Genomic DNA, 18,606 nt, shown 5'->3' with positions numbered 1-18,606 from the left:
TGGGTCCTACTCCTCATCCCTTCTGAGAGTGTTTTCTAAAAAGAGAATAGACACACACGCAGGGGGAGATGCCATGTGACAAAGAAAGCAGATGTATCTATACCCAGCAAAGAACACCAAGGATTGCAGCACGCATCAGAAACTAGGGGAGAGGCCCGAGGAAGGAACTGACGTGGCCAAGACCCTGATTTGGACTTTTAGCTTCTAGAACTGGAAGAAAATAAATTTCTGTTCTTTAAAGTCACTCAGTCATGGTATTTTTCTTATGGCAGGTACCAGAAATTAAGATACCTAGTAAGAAAAAAAGTGACTATAGTTTAGACTCTGAAAAGATGGTGACTGAGCTGGTCTCAGCAGGCTTCTGCTGCCAGGAGGCCTAGCGGGAGAGTAAATTTGGGTGAACACACTACCCTACTAAGCTCTGACAGCTTGAAGTTACCTAATTTTTCCTTCAAAATCCATCACACTCTAAATTCTTTGTACTCTGGATATTTGGCCTCAAATAGCTTTGGCAAACCTGCATTGATCGTATAAGACCCACAGGAGTATGGTCTAATACTCAGAACACAGGCGGCCTGGATTGGAATTCATCTTACCTCTCCAGCACATTTCCTCGTCTGTAAAATATGAGTAATTCCTACCTCATGTAGTTGTTTTGGAAACCCTGGTGGCATAGTGGTTAAGTGCTATGGCTGCTAACCAGTAGGTTGGCAGTTTGAATCCGCCAGGTGCTCCCTGGAAACTCTATCAGGCAGTTCTACTCTGTCCTGTAGGGTTGCTATGAGTTGGAACCGACTCAACAGCACTGGGTTTGTTTTTTTTTTTGTTTTTTATAGTTGTTAGAATTAGTTCACATTTGGTTGCTGTAATTGTTAAATGAGTCTTTAGAAAGTACAGATGTTAACATGCTTGGCTGCTAACCAAAAGGTTGGAAGTTCCAGTCCACCTAGAAGTGCCTTGGAAGAAAGGCCTGGCAATATACTTGCGAAAAACCAGCTCTTGAAAACCCTATGACTCACTATCCTATTCTGACACATAAGGGGTCGCCATGAGTTGGAATCGATTTGATGGCAACTGGACTGGAGTTGTCACAAAGCCAACCAATTTACAGGCTAGGGGAAACTAAAGGGCCAGACTTGAATAGGGAGTCAAGGAGCGGATTCAGGGTACACTTCTGCTGTTTGTTCCGTGATCACAGGCAAAGCACTTCCCCATTCTCTTTCCCATCCCAGTTTCCCCATCTGTAAAACAAAGGAGCTAGATTTGATGAGCAGTTTTGCTTCAACATTTCCACCTCTGAAATTGTTCCAGGATTTAACCAGAAATCTCACTGTACTGTGGCAAACTGGCTCCATTCTCTCAAACCCCAGGATCCTTATGTGTTTAAATATAGCAATCATCTTACACGCTGATAATCATTTAATCACATAAGTGGGGCAGATACCCTAGAGATTTATGTTAAGATTGTTCCTTGGTTGCTTTGTTAAACAAAATTAACAAGAAAAAAATTATGAACGCGCTCTATAATTTATCCATCAAGATATTCTGATTTGAATAATGCATTTAGGGACCTACAACACAATTATACCCCAGAGTAACATGTTATATATAACGTGATGATTGAGAAGAAATCAGGAAATACAAAACGTTTGTTACTGCAAGCAATTTTAATACAAAAGTGTGTTGTTTTTAAACAGTTCATTGGTAGAGCTTCAGTTTCTGCCTCAATTAAAACCAATTGAGATAATCACACAGCAACATGGTCGGAGCTGAAGAGGAACAGCAGCTAAAAACAGGAGCCCCGGACAGCCCCTCTTCATGGCCACTTGGTCAGTTGACTTTATTACGCACAAAAGACGGAAGCAAACGGGACTTGTTAACAAGTGTGCTGGTGAACTCCTTTACAGGACAAGCAAGTGTTTGTCTTACGTCCACATTTTCAGAATAAGCTTGTGGGATTCATTCCTCTGCCTGTGGGAAGTTGATCAACCATTTAAATAAATAGCAAAAAATGCAGATAAATCTATAGTTCAGAACACCACCAAGGAGTCTCCCCTTGCCAAGGGCCTGGGTCCCAGAGAGTACAGGAGCTACTGGTGGGTAGGCTAGGTAGGAAGTTACAAACCAGGACTCTTAAAAACCCCAATGTTCTGACATTTTCTGAACAGTTATGTTTACCCCTGAATTCTAGCAGCTATTTGTCCTTTAAACACCCAGTATTGAGACAGTATTCAGAGACAGTATTGCAGTGAAATCCTTTTCCTGTATTATGTGCAAACGTTACCTAAATGAGGTTCCCTCTCTTCAGCTAAAAATCACGCAACATTAAAAACAATGGAAAAAGCAGTTATAAGTGCCCTCCCCTCAGTTCTTGCTAATCGAGGTGTCTGTGATTTACAAAAAAAGAGTTCCTTAAACACTGCAGGATTCTTCGTCTTTTTTTTAATATAATTTATCTTGCTCAGATAGCAAGTCAAGTTTATAAAGAAGATGCATTTAGGAATAATCCTAAAAGATAAAGCAGGTTTACAACCCTGCACCGCACAGAAACCCTAATTAGAGGCTTTTCTTTTTTTTTAATACACATTAGCATCTTGACCTTTTCACGTGTTTTTCTCAAATATTTCATTTCTGGGCCCCATCCATTTTAGGGTCACCAGGAGGAAAATTTTATCTACATAAATATTCACATGAAAATAGTAACTTACAAAAAGAAAAAAAAATAAGGCAGCTTCATAACACAATTATTCTTTTACACTTTTAACAATATAACTTCTCCCATTCAGAATAAATATACACCCAATGTATGGAGCAGGATTCAAAGTGGACAGAGGCTTCAGGGGTGTTTGTACAGTGTTATCGCTTGGGACCCGGAGTCCTGGGGGAGGCAGTGGTGGTCTTCTTAGACATGGTTGGGATTTTGGAAGGTTTGTTTAGCCCTCTCCTGGAGTTGCCCTGGCCACCTGCAGTGCTACTTTCTGACGTGTCGGAACAAGCAGACTGTGTCTCTAGCAGGTCAAAGTCAGAGGCATCGCTTCCTCGCCGGCTGCTGGCTCGACTCCCAGCCCGACTCCCTGCCCGACTCCCAGGGCGACTGGCTGACTTTTTAGGGTCTGGAATTCAAGAACAAAGCAGCAGACTTAATAATAGAGACAGCTTGGGGTGGAGGAACAAGTAACCAGAGGCCAAGGTTCTGATTCTATTAACCTGATATGCTGTGTGACCTTGGACCCTGGTTTCCTCATCTACATAGTGGTTGATTTGTGTCTTGTGATTCTACTGGAGCCCTTTTTTGGCTTTATGGCTCTAAGTTTCGGCTTGACAAGCCTGCCTCCTAAGGCTTAGAAACAAGTTTCTATCAGCAGCGCTGTTAGCTTACATATCCCAAAATGGATTCAAGTAGGGCTGCTGAATCGTTTCAGCACAGATGAGAATGGTGCTAGTGGGGAAACACATGGGCAGACTCAAAACAGGGGTGAAATGACAGGAACCAGGGCCAGGGAATGAAGCCACATTCCTAGGTTCCCATGAGGAACATCAGCGGGTAAACAGAGGACATCTTTCCTTGACCTTCTCAGCTCACCAGAAGAGTAATAAATATGGAAGTGTTGCTGGAAAAATTACTAGCCAGCTGCCAGGCCTCTTCTTTCCTTCACATTCTCTCAAATATTTTGATCAAGGACAGATGGTCTAGCTGTGGCTGTGGAAGAATCTGCTCTCAGATGGCAAGGTAAGAACTTGTAGAGACAGGAGAAAGAGTAAAGGCCCCCAGGTTATCTATAGGCTTCTCTTTCTAGGGATCATGCCCAAGCACTGGTCTCATTATTTGCTCCTTGGGTAGAAGTACCTCTCTGATAGGCTGCTGTTTCTGCGTTCCTAGCTTGGCCATTCCCTCTCACCCTAACCCCGAATACACAGGTATTGGGCGAGTACTTACCTGCTCGATTAGTTTTGGCACCTGTGGAGGCCGGGGAAGAACTATTACTGGTATCACCAGCAAGGGATGTTCGGCTAGAATGAAAAGCTGGTGTTGGTCGTTTCAACTTGCTGCCTGATGATGGAATAACCTTTAAAAAAAGTAAAAAGTAATATTTACTTGGCAAAATCTTTGGCAGAAATTCAATTTTAAAAGATGTATGTAATATTGATTGAAAAGAAAATTAAAAGTCCAGGAAAACGGTGATTAAATTTGATGGTGTTCTAGTTCATGTTATTTTGATGATTCCCAAAATAAGGATTTTCTGTTCCAATTAAAAAATTCAGAATGTATTCTAGTACCTTTTATCTCGTTGACAAATTTCCACTAGAAATGGAAAAAAGTCCTCAAATTGTAAGACTACAATAGTTATAATGAACAGAAATATGATGCATGAGTAAATTTTAAAAATCCAGATAATACTATGTACCAAAGTTAAAGGGCTGGAAACCTTGGGGTTGGACCCAAATATTTAATATGGAGACTGAATGATATTCCGATCTCCATCACTAAGCTGATACAGTAACTTCAATGAAGTTAGCATCTTTCGGCCCTGTTTCCTCATTGGTAAGATGCAGATAAAATTACTTGCCTTGTGGATCAAATAAATAATTATGAGAAGTACGTGAAGGGGGCTGTGGCTTAGGGGACAAGGCTCTGAATGTGGAGCCAGAAGTCTGGGCTTCTGCGACTTAACCAAATTAACACCTGGGTCTTTACTTCTCCCCCAGGAAATGGGTAAGTACTGCCTCTCCAAGCTCATCTCCTACCACACTTCCTCTTGCTCACTCCGTCCCAGCCACACTGGCATCTTTGCTGTTACTCCCACAGCCAAGGGGGCTCCCTCCTCAGGCTTCCCGTTGCTGCTCCCCCTGCCCCCATATCTGTAGGGCTTGCTCCCTCATTTCCTTCAGGGGGCTCTGCTGATGAGCCAGAGGTCTTGCCTCATGACCAAATCTAAAATAAAACTATGTCTAACTTTTGTCTTTCCTTTGTACTTATCACCACCTACTCTACGATATTCTTGTTTATCATCTGTCTCTCACACATTAAAGAGTAAAACTCCATAAAAGCAGGGGCTTTGTTTTGCTCACACGTCCTCAGCACCTAGAACAGTGTCTGGCACTGGAGAAGAACATAATAAAAACTTGCTGAAAGAACAAATGATATATAGAAGGACTTCCTAAACTGGAAAAGAGCCGGATAAAAAAACCAAACCCACTGCCATTTGCCACTATGATTCCATCTCATAGTGACACTATAGGACAGAGTAGAGCTGCCCCAGGTATACACTTTATTATTGTTACTGACAGGAGCTACATTTAAGTAGACAATTTGGAGGAGAAAAAGATGTTTTAAAAATCACTCATGCTACAGAATGCTATTCTAATTTTATTCTGAAATCAATTGTGTAAATTGTTTTCCAAGACCTTTAAGATCTTTATACAAACAGAAGAGTAAAGCAACCCATCTCATTGTGATTTCTTGTATTTCTTTAATTTATAAAGAGAAAGCAAAAGCGACAGAGAGTGATTAACATTCGAGCACAAAGCCTCCTGGCCCATACAGGAGGAAGAGCACCAGCTTCAAAAGCTATGGTGAGCACTGCTGCCGGGAAGACAGCCCCCGAGACTCCAGGGTAGGATTCCATGTTAGGACACAGCCTGACTGTAGAACACCAATGAGTAAGGAAAGATGAAACCTCAAAAATGAAACAAAACAAAAAAATGAAACCTTAAGAAAAAAACAAACAAAAAAACTGATCAGAATCATGTAAGAATTTGTACTTCATAGTTAAACATATAAAATTTTTAAACTTTTGAGACTTTCACAAAATGGAATCATTAAGGAAGAAGAAAAGCAAAGTAAGCAGGTTGAGTCTTGGGGTTTTAGTGGCAGTAGGTTCCCAGATCATGTCCTAAACCAGTTTATTTCTGTACTGGATTTTAGCTTGGAACAGGACAAATCCCAAAGCAGCAGAGTTCACTCATAGGCACTGGCTTTTTGTACCTCTCCAGTTTATTTGGCTGAAACTTTTTCTAACCAAAGGCAACACTGTCTTTTGAGGCACAAGAACCCAATGTTTCCCAGCAGGAGCTAAAATGTCCACTATCAGGCAAGCTGCTAGTCCATGTTTCATTTCTAAAAACACTGCTCTTCCAAAAAGTGTGTAAGTACTTTAGGGACTAATTGTTATTAGGGACCATACTTAACTACTGGCATGCGTTTAAATCAAGACTGCCGAAACCCAAGTGCCTAGGCCAAGAAATTCAGAAGCTAAAATCTGAGCTCCAGAACAGTGTTCACTGACAGTGTACTTGGGTGAAGTACGCAGCACCCACACCTTGGCCAGTGTGGTGATACCAACCAGCCTGGGGCTGTGTCACAGGGTGGGAGACTCCAACCGCTCTTCTGTTGTAGGCAAAGATAGAACATTGTTGAACATGCACCATAGTTGAATTTCAAGTGTTACTAACTCGTCTGTGTGTCTGACATTTGGAGAGTCCAAGAGGCCTGATCATAAACAAATCACCAGGAATGACCATGGTTTATCATCCTGGACAGATATTCTAAAGACTGTTACGAAGTCTTTCATCTTGTTTTAGGCATCTCTTACTGATCTCTAAGTCTGGTGACTCCGAGTTAGAAACCCCTGAAAAACACCGTGACTAGATGAATCAGCTGTGAGAGCAAGCACCACAAAGATGGAAAAGACCCTGGTGTCAGGAAGAATAGCTGGTCAAGATTGTGGCATTAGCGAGGGTCTTGTCTTTACTGTGTCCTTAGTCAGCAAAGCCATACTCTACCTCAGGGCTGGCCAGCTGGAGGTCAGGATAATGGCTGTCCCTGACAGGGGTGCCAGCTTTACTGTTTACCAGCCAGGGTTTGTCATAACAGCGAGAGAGCTGCAGTGGAGTCTGTGAAATGGAAATCCAAAGGGAAGTATGGGAACAATTGAAAATGGAAAAGAAAAGGAACAAATTGGGAACAGAAAAATAAACAGAAGGTACTACATTTTAAAGAAACAGAAAACAAAATGAGACACTCATCAGTCCAACAGGATGAAGGGGACCAGGCAGAAAGGCAATGGTGTTCTTCGTACATAATCCATGGTAACAACAAACTTATCTGTTAGCTCCAGCTGCAGAGATAGTGGCTGGATTTTCAAAATTAATACCTCTGCATGGACTTACTAGAAATATGCAGAAAGAAACATTTCTGATTCTAACCAGCATGAGTTTGTATTTTAATAAATGTCCTTTGCAGCTTAAAGATCATGTATCTGTGTACTGCTAGGGCTTGGTCAGGCCCTGGTCTAGGTAGAGCTTGGTCTGTATGTCTTCATGTTCCTTCCTCAGTGGAGTCTTTCAGAGGCTACACTGAATGGACAAACTGTTCTGCAAAGATGGGAAACTGGGAAAGAGGCCATAATGGAAGGCAGTACCTACCTTGGTACCACTGGCTGGGGTGGCTGGAGAAGATGGCATGGAGGTACAGCTGTGGTTACTCTGACTAGCACTTGAGCTGGAGCGGGTAGGCGAAGCTGCCCGGGAAGATGGTTTGGACCTTCGACCACGTGACCGGAAAGGGGTCATTCCCTGGGATGCCCCCTCAGGTAGGATGAATTTCTCTCTAAGTTCGATGTTAGTTCTACCTCGTGCTAAAAAGGGAACAAATATACACACACAATGTCAATTAATCTGGACAAATAGATCTTTGATAGCCACACAGCTGCTTGACCCCATGGTAACAGTTATATTAAGTTATAGGTTTAATAGCATCTGTGGATTCTTTAACAATAAGAGATAAAGTCAGCCTTGTTATGATTCTTTATCCATAGCAGACCCATTAACCAAGCCCCTTAGTTTGGTATCATAAGTCTTAATGAAGAGCTTCTTCTTTGTGTACAAAGTACCATGCAATTCTGTGGTTATGATCTTGCTTTGCCAACTGTCCCCTGGGGTAAGCACACTGTTTAACTGATCAAGATAAACCAGATGCAGCAGTTCACAAACCTCTGAAGTTAAATCAAAACCCCTCTTTTCTCTCTCACAATACATGTGTACTTTTTGCTCAGCTTTTGCAGGATACATGGCAATGAAATACTGGAGAAAAACAGATCACAGAAATTGACATTGTTCAGACTCTTCTATTTTAATTCGGTCAATTACAATCCTATAGGAAGGGTCCAGGAACTCAGGACAGTAAACAAATTGGGAGAGAATCATTAAGAAGTAAACATGTGAAGAGAGAGAAAGACCAAGACCATGCATAAAACTTGCCCATGAGAAATCGTTAAGTCAAAAAGTGGAAGCAGTAAGTAGCTGAAGGGGCAACTGCCAAGTAGGAGAAGAACATCCAGGTAGAAAGAAATCTGGAAACAGCCCTGAAGGCCAACAGGTGCTGTCCCATGGCTTTCTGAATCTATAAAGCCCTGAACTTAGTCTGGATTCAGTAAGAAGATACCAAATAAAGCCAACACAAATGTTAAATGTGAAAGGCACTATTAATTTAAAAGAAATAATTCCTTCTGGAATATGTCCTTTCTTTAGATTATTTCTCACAGAAAGATGTCATCCTGTAACAACCCTATAGCTCCTCATACATCTTAAAACGTTCACTTGTTAGAATGTACTATTGTTGCCAGGTGCAGTCCATTTCGACTCATAGTGACCCCTTGTGACAAAGGAGAACTGCCCCACAGACTGTAATCTTTATGGGAGCAAATCGCCAAGTCTTTCTTCCCATGGAACTGCTGAACCACAAATTTAGAAGATTCCAGGTAACTGTGCCCTCTCTTTTCTGCTCTACCCCACTATGTCCTCAAGAATTAGAGGAATCTTAGTATACTCAGATTTTAAATCAGATTACATGGGTGTCCAAGCATAGTAGTTCTAAATTCTTAAATTCAAAGTCTTCTCAATGCATTATGTTGACATAATATACCAAAATTTAAGAGTGCTAACTTGGACCTCATAGCCTCCTAGTTCCAGTCCAGGCTCTGCTACCAGCCAGGATCTGTCCTGCTCTGGGCCTCGTTTACTCAGGCTCACTAGAGGTGACCAGGACAACTGATCTCTAAGAGCCCTTCTAGGCCAACAGTCTATGATGCGATAGTCCCTGGAACACCAAGCTGTTTCCTCAGGCAATCCAGTGTTTCCTTTCTTCTCAAGTCCTAACTCTAGGCCCCTCCAGGCTCGTTCCTTGGCTGTAGGTTCTCTACTCAGCCATTTTCCAGACCTTGGCACTTTCCTCTGCGTCCACACTAATGAGTCTCAGAGAATTTCCTCCAGCGCTAACCTGGGTATTTAATTTCAGTAAGATTTCACATCATTAGTAACTGATTATCTTGTGTTTGCTAAGGTGCCCAGCACAACAGTGGACACCCAGTAGACACTAAGATACTCTGATGAATGGAAATCATTCACTCAGGTGAGGATTCAAATACCCCAGAACTGTTCATAGCTAAGCCACAAATATAAAGCAAAACACCACACCCAATTGTTGCCGAACAGAATTCTGACTCAGCAACCTATAAGGACAGATCAGAACTGCCCATGTAGGGTTTCCCAGGCTGAAATCTTTATGGGAGCAGACTGCCACATCTTTCTCCTCATGGAGCAGTGGCTGGTGGGTTCGATCTGCCAACCTTTCAGTTAGCAGCCGAGCATTTAACCACTGTACCACCAGGGCTCCTTCCTAAGCCATAGAGAACTTCAAATGTGTGGTTCAAACCTAGTAAACACTTAACAGTTCACTTTTGGGCAAACTCTACCAGGAAAAAACAACAGCAATACCAGAGGAAGACTCTGAAATGGCATCTCAGATGAGGGCTGTGATATTTTAAGTGTTTTAGAGAGGGCTCTCTGTAATAATATATCATATTCCCCATGCAGCGTACAATTTATACAGCATTATCACATGCACTACTGTATTTGATTGTCATCGGCAGGCCTGTCAGCATCCCTATTTTACAGAGAAAGGAACTAAAGCACTCACAGATGTGGCACAGCTAGGACTAGAACTGATGTCTTCCGCCTTTGCTGTTCTCTGCACCCCACTGCAGCTGTTCCCAGCCAAGCTCTGTGCATTGCCCTCTACGCTAGCTGTCTCCACTCTTCCCTCACCGTGCTCAGGCTTCAATCCCCATCACTCCACTGAAATCATTCTGGCAAAGGTCATTGATGACTTTCAATCTCCAAACCCAAGAAACACTAGTCTTCATCCAGCTCGATCTCTTGGCAGCATCTTTCACTGGTGACCTCTGCCCTCTGGGGAATACTTTTTAATTGTAGAAAAGATTGAAATAGACAGAAAAGTACAAAGAAAATAAAAACTCCTTAATCTTACAGCCCAGGGAACATCACATCACTATTATAGTGCTGTTCTATCTTTATTCCTTTCCACAGTATATATTTTTTAAATAAAAAAATGGGATCATACCTACATTATCCATACTCTGCACGTCCTACATAATTTCTATGAGCTGCAAAGTACTATTTCGTCATATGAGCATCTGCTTATTTAACCAATCCTACGTTGTTAGGTATTTGTAATTTTTTAAGCATTATATACAGTGCTGTGTACTTCCATGACAATTTCTTCAGGGTAAATTTCCACAAGTGGATGAGGGTGAGGAGGTACTCTTAAGGCTTCTGATACATGTCAACTGATCTCCACAATGTTTTACCAATGTATACTATCCAAAATAATATATGAACATATCCAATTTATCTTAGTCTGGCCAATGCTCTGTAACAAGGGCGTGTGTGTGTGTGCAGGTAAAACTCTGACAACTTGATATGTAAAAATATTTCTCTGCTGTTATAATTTGCATTGGGGGGATAAAAAACTGCTCTCTTCTTGAAACACTCTGCTCCCTTGGTTTCAAGGACACCTGCTCTCCTTCCACCCTGACGACTCCTTCACCCTCCTTTGCTGCTTTGTCTTTCTTCCTTGTCCATTTCTTAAACACTGATGTTCCCCTGGGTTCAGTCTGCAGTCTTGTTCTCCCTCATACCCTGTCACCTGGATGATGAGTTGACCAACCTCTGAGACCTCGGTGCCCTCCTACAGTTATGACTGACTCCCAAATGTTTCACTGGTGCAGACCCTCCTCCTGGATGCTAGAACCTTACATCCAAAGACTGATTATACATGACTGAGCCTAAAACCTGGGCGCTGTCATAGGTTCCTCCCTCCTGATGACAGTCCAGTCTACTGAGCCCACCTTCTAACTGCCTCTTGAATCCCTCTGTGCCTTCCCACTCTCCCCTTACACTTATGTGGTCCCCGTATTACCTCTTCTGCCCTGGATGGCAGTAACAGCGTCTACTGGCATCTTGTTTATCATCTTATTCCCCACCCTTCCCTCACTCTTCAGTCCCCAGAACTGAATTTCTAAATAAAAATCTTGGATCTCTCAACAGCTCAAAGTCCTTCCGTGGCGTTTCGCTGCTTACAACAGAACACCCCAACTGAGGTTTTTGAGGCGCTTCTTACAAAAGGGGTTGGGTAAACACTGTACTCTACATTTCTCCCTTTGAAGAGCCCCAATGCACATTAGCATTTTCTAAGCTCTGAGAAGTCCTGCAGTAAAGAAGCCTATTTAACCTAACATCTTTCAGATGCATTTGGAAGATCGAGATCAGGAGGGGCTATGTGATCAAGTGCACAGCACTCAGTGGTCTGGTTCCCTCATCGCATTCCTGCTGACCCCGTTCCACACTCTTATGGCTGTTAACCTTGTACGCTTTGCTCCAGTCATGTGGGACTACTCATGGTTCCCCCTGCCTGTCCTGCTGTGGACATCTCTATTCATTTGAACATGTGGTTTCTTTTACTGAGAATTCCAAATTCCCCTGAATTACTTCTAAGATGTAGCTGAACCAATACTCCCTTTTCCTGATGCCCTCTGCACCTCCATGAGTAGACTGATTTCTCCCTCACTCTCCAGCTCACATATTACATCAAAATGATGGGCATTTATTTATACACGTTTGCTCACACTATCAGGGTGTGAACTTCTTGAGGCAGGGACTATCATCTTAAATTTCCTTTAGATCCCAGTGCCAGGCTCATATTTAGGGTTTCGACAGGTATCTGTAGAATTTACTAGCCTCTGAAAATTGAGTAAACTGTCACAACCTTCATGAATCTTTCAAATAAGGATTATTATTATTATCATTGCACGGAGGACAAAGAAGAGAGGCACAGAGCTGTGTGGGGGGCTGGTGGCCAGCGAGGCTCACGCTCCAACTATGTAACTGGCTCTTGTACACCCGCACAAATGCAAATCCGTGAATTTTACTGCTGAAACTATTAAGGTTAAACTCATGACTGCCAAGACCTACTGTATATAGATTATGAAAAGAAACAGCAATTTAAAAGAGCAGAAAGAACAGTTTTCCCTAAGAAAAATATTATAGGAATGGAGAATAACCAACTTTATCACTGACAAACTTAATCTTTGCATTTTGTGATCTCAGGACCTGTTTAATCCTATCACAGGACCCTATCTCAAGCTCCTATGTTATGGCCATGTCAGACCCTGGGTACACTATAATGTGACTGCCCAGGGGCCTAAAGGGTGCCTCACTCCCCTTTCTGGCTGGGTGCATCTGGGATGTTGGGAAATTCCAGTTCATCATGTTCCCAGGTATGCTTATGTGTCATAAAAAAACAAACATAATGAGACAGACCTGTCTCCACAGCAAACCTCCAGCCAGTGGGTCAGGTCACCCCTGAAGCAGTATTTCACCGGCTAGAGATGCTATGATGACTGAATAATTCTCTACCCTCATCCCTTCAGGCTGCTATAACCATGCCACAGACACTCCACACTAGGCTTTAGAGCAATGCGAGACTGTAAACAGTAGTTAGGCAGCTTCTGGAACTTCCATAAAAACTCATTTAGAAGGCCTCAACTCAGGTGAAAAGAAGATCATAAAAATAACGGCTTACCTTAAAATTGGGGCCTACCCCAGACAAGACAGAGTAGATAACTTGGCCTTTACAGGCTTGCCTCCCCCTTTTATTTTCTTTCCTCTCTGTATTTTCCATCTTCTTGGGTTCTATGCCTCTATGTTCACAGTATTAAAATCTCATATTTCTGGTGTTCTCATCTCATAAAGAGGACAATAAATGATTAATTCTTTCTAAGGCATTAAGGCATGTCTGACTAATATTAGCATAATATGCCACAACTCGCATGGGAAGTTTTCATTTTAGAATATTTGAAGACATAAGGCAAAGAAATGAATCCTTATGGGGAAAATTTTAGGTAAATATTATTTGCAAGAAACGAAAGCTGTTTTTTCAGAAATACACTCAGAACAGCCAACTGAAGAGGCAATTAATACTTTCACTTTGATAAGCTGGAGAAAGCTGGAGGAAAAAAAAAAAAGTTTAATTGTTGGACAGAGTAGAGCTGCCCCACAGGGTTTCCAAGGAACGGTTGGTAGATCTGAACTGCTGACCTTTTGGTTAGCAGCCAAAGCTCTTAACCACTGTGCCATTTGGGCTCCAAACAGTTGGAAGCTATGAATTAACTTCTGGGGCAGTTCCAAGGGTAAAAAGTAAACATTTTTCTCAAAATACAAAGGAAAACCAAGTTTTGGTTAAGCAAAGGTTAACAGCAATTGAATTTAGTAATAAAGGTATTTTTAGTATTTACATGATGTCATATATTTCCCTAGCATTGGGTATTATGTTCGTAAAGGCAAAAAAAAAGAGGACATTCCTATTACATGTTTGACTATTCTGATGAGATTTTCCCCTCAGGGGAAAGCTTTAATGATGAACCTCAAGGAACAGTCCCTGAAGGTGGCCATCTTAAGTACGGCTTTTCATAACCAAAAAGCTACCATTTTCTAAGGGACTTATACTGACCATCCAATGTTGGTTGGAACAGACACGTTAGTTAAAACTCAGTTCTTAGCCAAACTATGCCTTTTAAATCTTCATAAGTGACGCTTTCTAGATCTTTACCTCTCTGGGAAAACTAATCGGTCTAATGCTCAAAAACACACACAGTACCCTAGGTACCCATTCTTTAGGCAGGGACACTGTTTTTATTTCTGTCCAAAACATCATGATTTCCTTTGCTATGGATGCCATCAGAACCTGAAATCTCTAATTTTCGAAGTGCCAGGAGATTGTACTACTGGCAAACCTGCCTGGTGGAATATTTTCACTTTTTACGTTTTTACATGTGGCTAAGGCAACGTGCAGTGTGAGATATTGTTCATCTTTTTAAACAGCTGTGTAAAAGGAGATGACAAATGACAGTGCACATTGGTATTACAACCTTGTCATAAAGTTTGTACTATACTCAGTGTAACATTCTCTACAGACCAGAGACCCAAGGAAATGCAACATAAATGAACAGGTGCTGCAAGAAGCCACATCAATCCTTGGAGAACCGGAGAACCCTACACAGGCTTCATGTAACTTTTTTCTCCTTTCAATGTTCATGCCCCTCCAAGTCACTCATTAAAATCCACCCAGCAGATTAAAAAAAAAAAGCACTACTTTTTGTTTGATTAGAAGTAGCTCATCCCATCCATCACTGGTAGAGTTATGATATCTAAATGTTGGAGAGTTTTCTACTCCACAATCAATCAATGGAATCAAGGTAATTATTGAGCTCTAGGAAAGCACTCCTTGAGAAGCACAGAAGAAAGCCTTACCTTGTTTGCTCCAATGGATGTTGAAAAGGGCTACTATGTTCCACAGAAAATAGCTAAGAGATGGCCGTCCCAAATTTCTTTGGGGTCCCAATTTTTAGATACTAAGATATGGACAAAGCAAGCAGTGTTCTCCTTGGCCAGCAGCATAATGTTACACAGAGCAAGTAGAGCAAGCAGCAAATAAACAGGCAACCAGGGATTCCAAAATGCCACATGCAGTATGTCTTTTGTTTAGTCCAATACATAACAAGAAAAGATAAAACCTTATCAATAGATTTGAAAAGGAATAATGTTGTTTTTTTACTGAGTTAGGTTAAAATAATATATATTGTTCCCCATTTAAACCCTTTCAAGTTTTCATCAGAAAAGTTGCTTTCAAAGATGAACTATTTTTTAGAAAAGGAACTCCCAGTGAAAATACTCCTTAGCTTTCACTCTGGTTTACTAAATTTAGAACGAGTTAAAATAAAAGGAATTATTCGTGGACACATTTGAATTCATGTGAGAACTGCACTCTTTTGCTCTGTCCCCTTTAAATGTTTCAGAATCTGACTATAAACTAGTTCCAAAAAAGTTATATAACTGTACTGTAAATATTTATTCTTCTAGATTTATAAATAAGCCTTAATAACTTAATTATGCAGGCTGGACCAAAAATATACACAAAAAGGGGTGGTGGTGGGTATGCTGGCCTCTGAGACACACAGCTCTGTGGTTAAGAGACACATTGCTTTGGATTCGAGTTCTGCCTCTGCCACTTACTAGTTGTCTGTCCTTAGGCAGGGTATTTGACTTCTCTCTGCCTCAATTTCCTATTCTGTGAAGTGGAGATAATAGTAACATCTAATCTCATACGGTGGCTATGTGGCATAAATGTATTATTATTTGTAAAGTGCTTATACTAGTGTGTGGCACGTGAAGCCGTATTTGTTAAATAAATACAAACTCAGAACAAATCCCACAGGTGCTGTCTCATGGCGTATTTTCTGCCCTGTCAATTCACAGAAGTTAGAAAAGCTAAGGTTTGGCTATTTCAAAGCATTCATAAAGGCAACAGGTATCACAGAGCCAAGAGGTGTTACAGTTTGAAAAGCAAAGCCATTCTCAACGGGCTAGGATGTGGGTAAGAGGGACAAAGCTTAAAAGCCAACCTATGGGAGACTGACTGGAAATTGAAGAGCTGGAGTCAGAGCGCTTTATTTTACTCCCAGGATGGTGAACTAGAATAAAAAAAATACATAAACACACAGAAACAGAGACAGAGCAGGAAACGCAGAAACTGGTCAAGAAAGAGACAAAGTGGCAGACAGAGGGAGACTCCTATCCTCACATGCAGCTTGGCTAACAATAGAAAGTAAAGGACCTAGGCAAAGAGGATTTAGCAACTGGTATTTTCTCCCTGGCTGCAGCCCTCACACGCCTGTAGCTGCAGGTGCCATCAGTCATGCTCATAGTAAATTTATGATTTTCTCTCACCTTTGCACTGGTGTGCCAGCCTTTTCATGGTTATTAGACAGATAGCCATGGTCTTGCTTAGGTGAGCATCTGTCTTAGAGGTGTCTGGCCTCACTGCTAGGTGTCCTTTATCCTCCCTCCTGGTCAAGAGGGCTCACCAGTCCTTCCAGGCATGGGAAGGGCCCAATCCCTCCCCCCGTTTCAGTCGCTGGAATTACAGGCAAAGGAGTGAAGCACTAAGGGGGAATCCAAAGGGCTTCATCGGGCTCCCTTCTAGGCCAGTAGTAATTTAACACCCCCAACAAAGATTCGGACAATACCAATACATTCTCAACTCTTATCACTGCATTCCTCCCTGCCCTGTCTGCCCCGACAGCATCGGCCCCTCCTGCTGCTTCTCCCTGGTCTACTCTGACTGGCACACCGTGAGTTCTCATCTGTGCTGGTGGGACCACACGTGGGCTGCTTACGACGAAACAGAACACCAACAAACAGACTCCACCATCAACACTTTCTGAAAACACAAAACATCAACAGTGTGGACATACCTAGCACGTAATTCATGCTCAGGATGGTTCCTTACCTCGACAGGGATCATTTTTCACTAAAAATTCATCCAAGGCCATCCATCCTCCACCAACACGGACCATAACTGTGCTGCGCAGAATACGGACCAGCCGCAACTGCTGAGAATCCCCAAACTGTGGAATCAATGGAAGATTTAATTAGTAAGTGTACCTTAAAGCAGGCCTATGCTTTTTTCTTTCCAAAGCACACTGTATTCAGACAGGAAGGACAATTTGATGGTTTGGGAGAATTTGAAATGATATTTTGAATTTTTAAATTTTTCATAATTTTTTTTTTAAACCCAGAAAGACAGAAACATCAAACATACTACTGGGATAAAGGTCACACCCTCTCTCCTGTACCAAAAATGGGGGAGGGGAAAGGAGACAAAATATTCCCCCACTTTGATTCCTTTAAAGATTCCAACCAAATTAAAACCCAACATTCTTTTTGATACTAATTTACTTTCATAAAAGAAAAGGTGGATGTCAACTTCTGAATACAGCGTGCTCAACAGTAAAAGGAGAAGAGTAAACACTATTCCGAGCCTTAAGGAAACCCTTGCAAAGCGTCATTATCCTTACAAGCTTAGAAGGAAATCTGATTTTAAGTGTCAGATTTTCAGTAATAAACCCTAAGAATTCTCCAATTACGATGTCACCAGCAGAAAAGTTTCTTCAGCTGAACAAATGATTAGATATCATTTATACTAAAATTTAATTGAATGAATTAAAATTTTAACTTTCCATGCTGATTACAAATTGTAGTCAATAGTCATTTTGGGATGTTAAAACAAGCATGATTTTCTGATAATTATTTTTTCCTTTTCTACTTTCCAATCTGTCTTAATATTTGGAGTTTGCCATCGTATAAATGATTCTTGTCCTAAAATGAAGTAAAGGGCAACAAAAGAGGAGCATGCTGTGATCCCAAAGCAAAAATAAAACATTTTGACTGGAGAAATGAAATTCCTAAAATTACTTAAATTCCAGAATGTTCCTAAGAGGTGGGGGAGAGGGACTTCATTAGGCCTTGCAAAGTTAGAAAGGGAAATCAAAACTTTGAAACAAGGCTCAAAAATTGAAAATGCCAGAAAGGATGCTTGAGAAAGACACATAGTAACCTCCCTCAAAACCATCTGTGGTAACACTGTATTGCATGGCCGCACTGACTCAAATGCACTGTTTGCACAGGCAAGGTGACTGAAAAAATAGTCCCCCCCTCAGCCCTTTATTTTGAAAATAAAAAGTCCTACACTTTCATCTCGTACAGTTTAAAATATTCATTCAAAGTGACTACAGCAATAGCACAGTGTAGTACAAAGAGCACTGATGTGGGAACCCAGAGATGTGAGGGAATAGACACCCTGTCCTGGGAAAGAAGCTGCCCGCTGGCCTCCATAGAAGCCGCCCTCAGAAGCTGGGCCCAATGAGTGAGAATGGGGGTGTGGGGCGGGAACAGGTTCTGGGAAGAGCTGAAGGGTTTTCTCTTGATGGGTGAGGGCAAGATGAGACTACGGGCCTGTACATGTACCAGAGTGAATCAGGAAAGAGCTACTTTATTCTTAGGTTACATATTCTGTGTTCTGCAATTTACCTGTCAGCCTTTAGAATTATGCCATTTATTTCATTTTTGGCTTTTAATTTTTTTACTAAACCTCTCTTTGAAAGACTCTAACTTGTTTCTGTTAAGCTATGGGGAAACGAATTTTGACCCAAGCCAGCAACCAGAGTAGCTAGGGAAGTTGAGGCCAGAGTGAGGACTGGTTGAAGGGGTTATGGCAGCTCTAAAAATGGTGGCCTGGGAAAACCTGGCAGAGGTGGTTGTCAGGCAACAGCAGTGGCTCTGACATTAGCTGTGTAATCACAGGCATGTGATCCTTGAAGCTTCATATTGTTTCCAACACTGGAACAAACC

The 18,606-nt window shown here is 41.7% G+C and overlaps 1 protein-coding gene across 21 annotated transcripts in view; it reads right to left on the bottom strand.

Annotated features, from left to right (window-relative positions):
- Positions 1-1,648: 1,648 nt before the first annotated feature.
- MACF1 (microtubule actin crosslinking factor 1) overlaps positions 1,649-18,606 on the bottom strand; it is a 378,842-nt gene continuing 361,884 nt past the window's right edge. For 19 of the 21 annotated variants that reach the window (XM_049878843.1, XM_049878850.1, XM_049878834.1 and 16 more), the window contains 5 exons: positions 16,706-16,823; positions 7,426-7,637; positions 6,784-6,894; positions 3,938-4,067; positions 1,649-3,113 (listed from right to left, as the gene is read on the bottom strand). In XM_049878843.1, the coding sequence (XP_049734800.1) occupies positions 2,857-3,113; positions 3,938-4,067; positions 6,784-6,894; positions 7,426-7,637; positions 16,706-16,823 (828 nt within the window). In that variant the 3' untranslated portion in view covers positions 1,649-2,856. The remainder of the gene's footprint in view (positions 3,114-3,937; positions 4,068-6,783; positions 6,895-7,425; positions 7,638-16,705; positions 16,824-18,606) is intronic. The other 2 variants (XM_049878856.1, XM_049878855.1) reach the window with 1 other exon arrangement.

This window comes from Elephas maximus, chromosome 3, assembly GCF_024166365.1.
Source record: "Elephas maximus indicus isolate mEleMax1 chromosome 3, mEleMax1 primary haplotype, whole genome shotgun sequence".
In the NCBI taxonomy this organism is placed as follows: domain Eukaryota; kingdom Metazoa; phylum Chordata; class Mammalia; order Proboscidea; family Elephantidae; genus Elephas; species Elephas maximus.
This window is presented reverse-complemented; position numbering and strand designations above follow the sequence as displayed.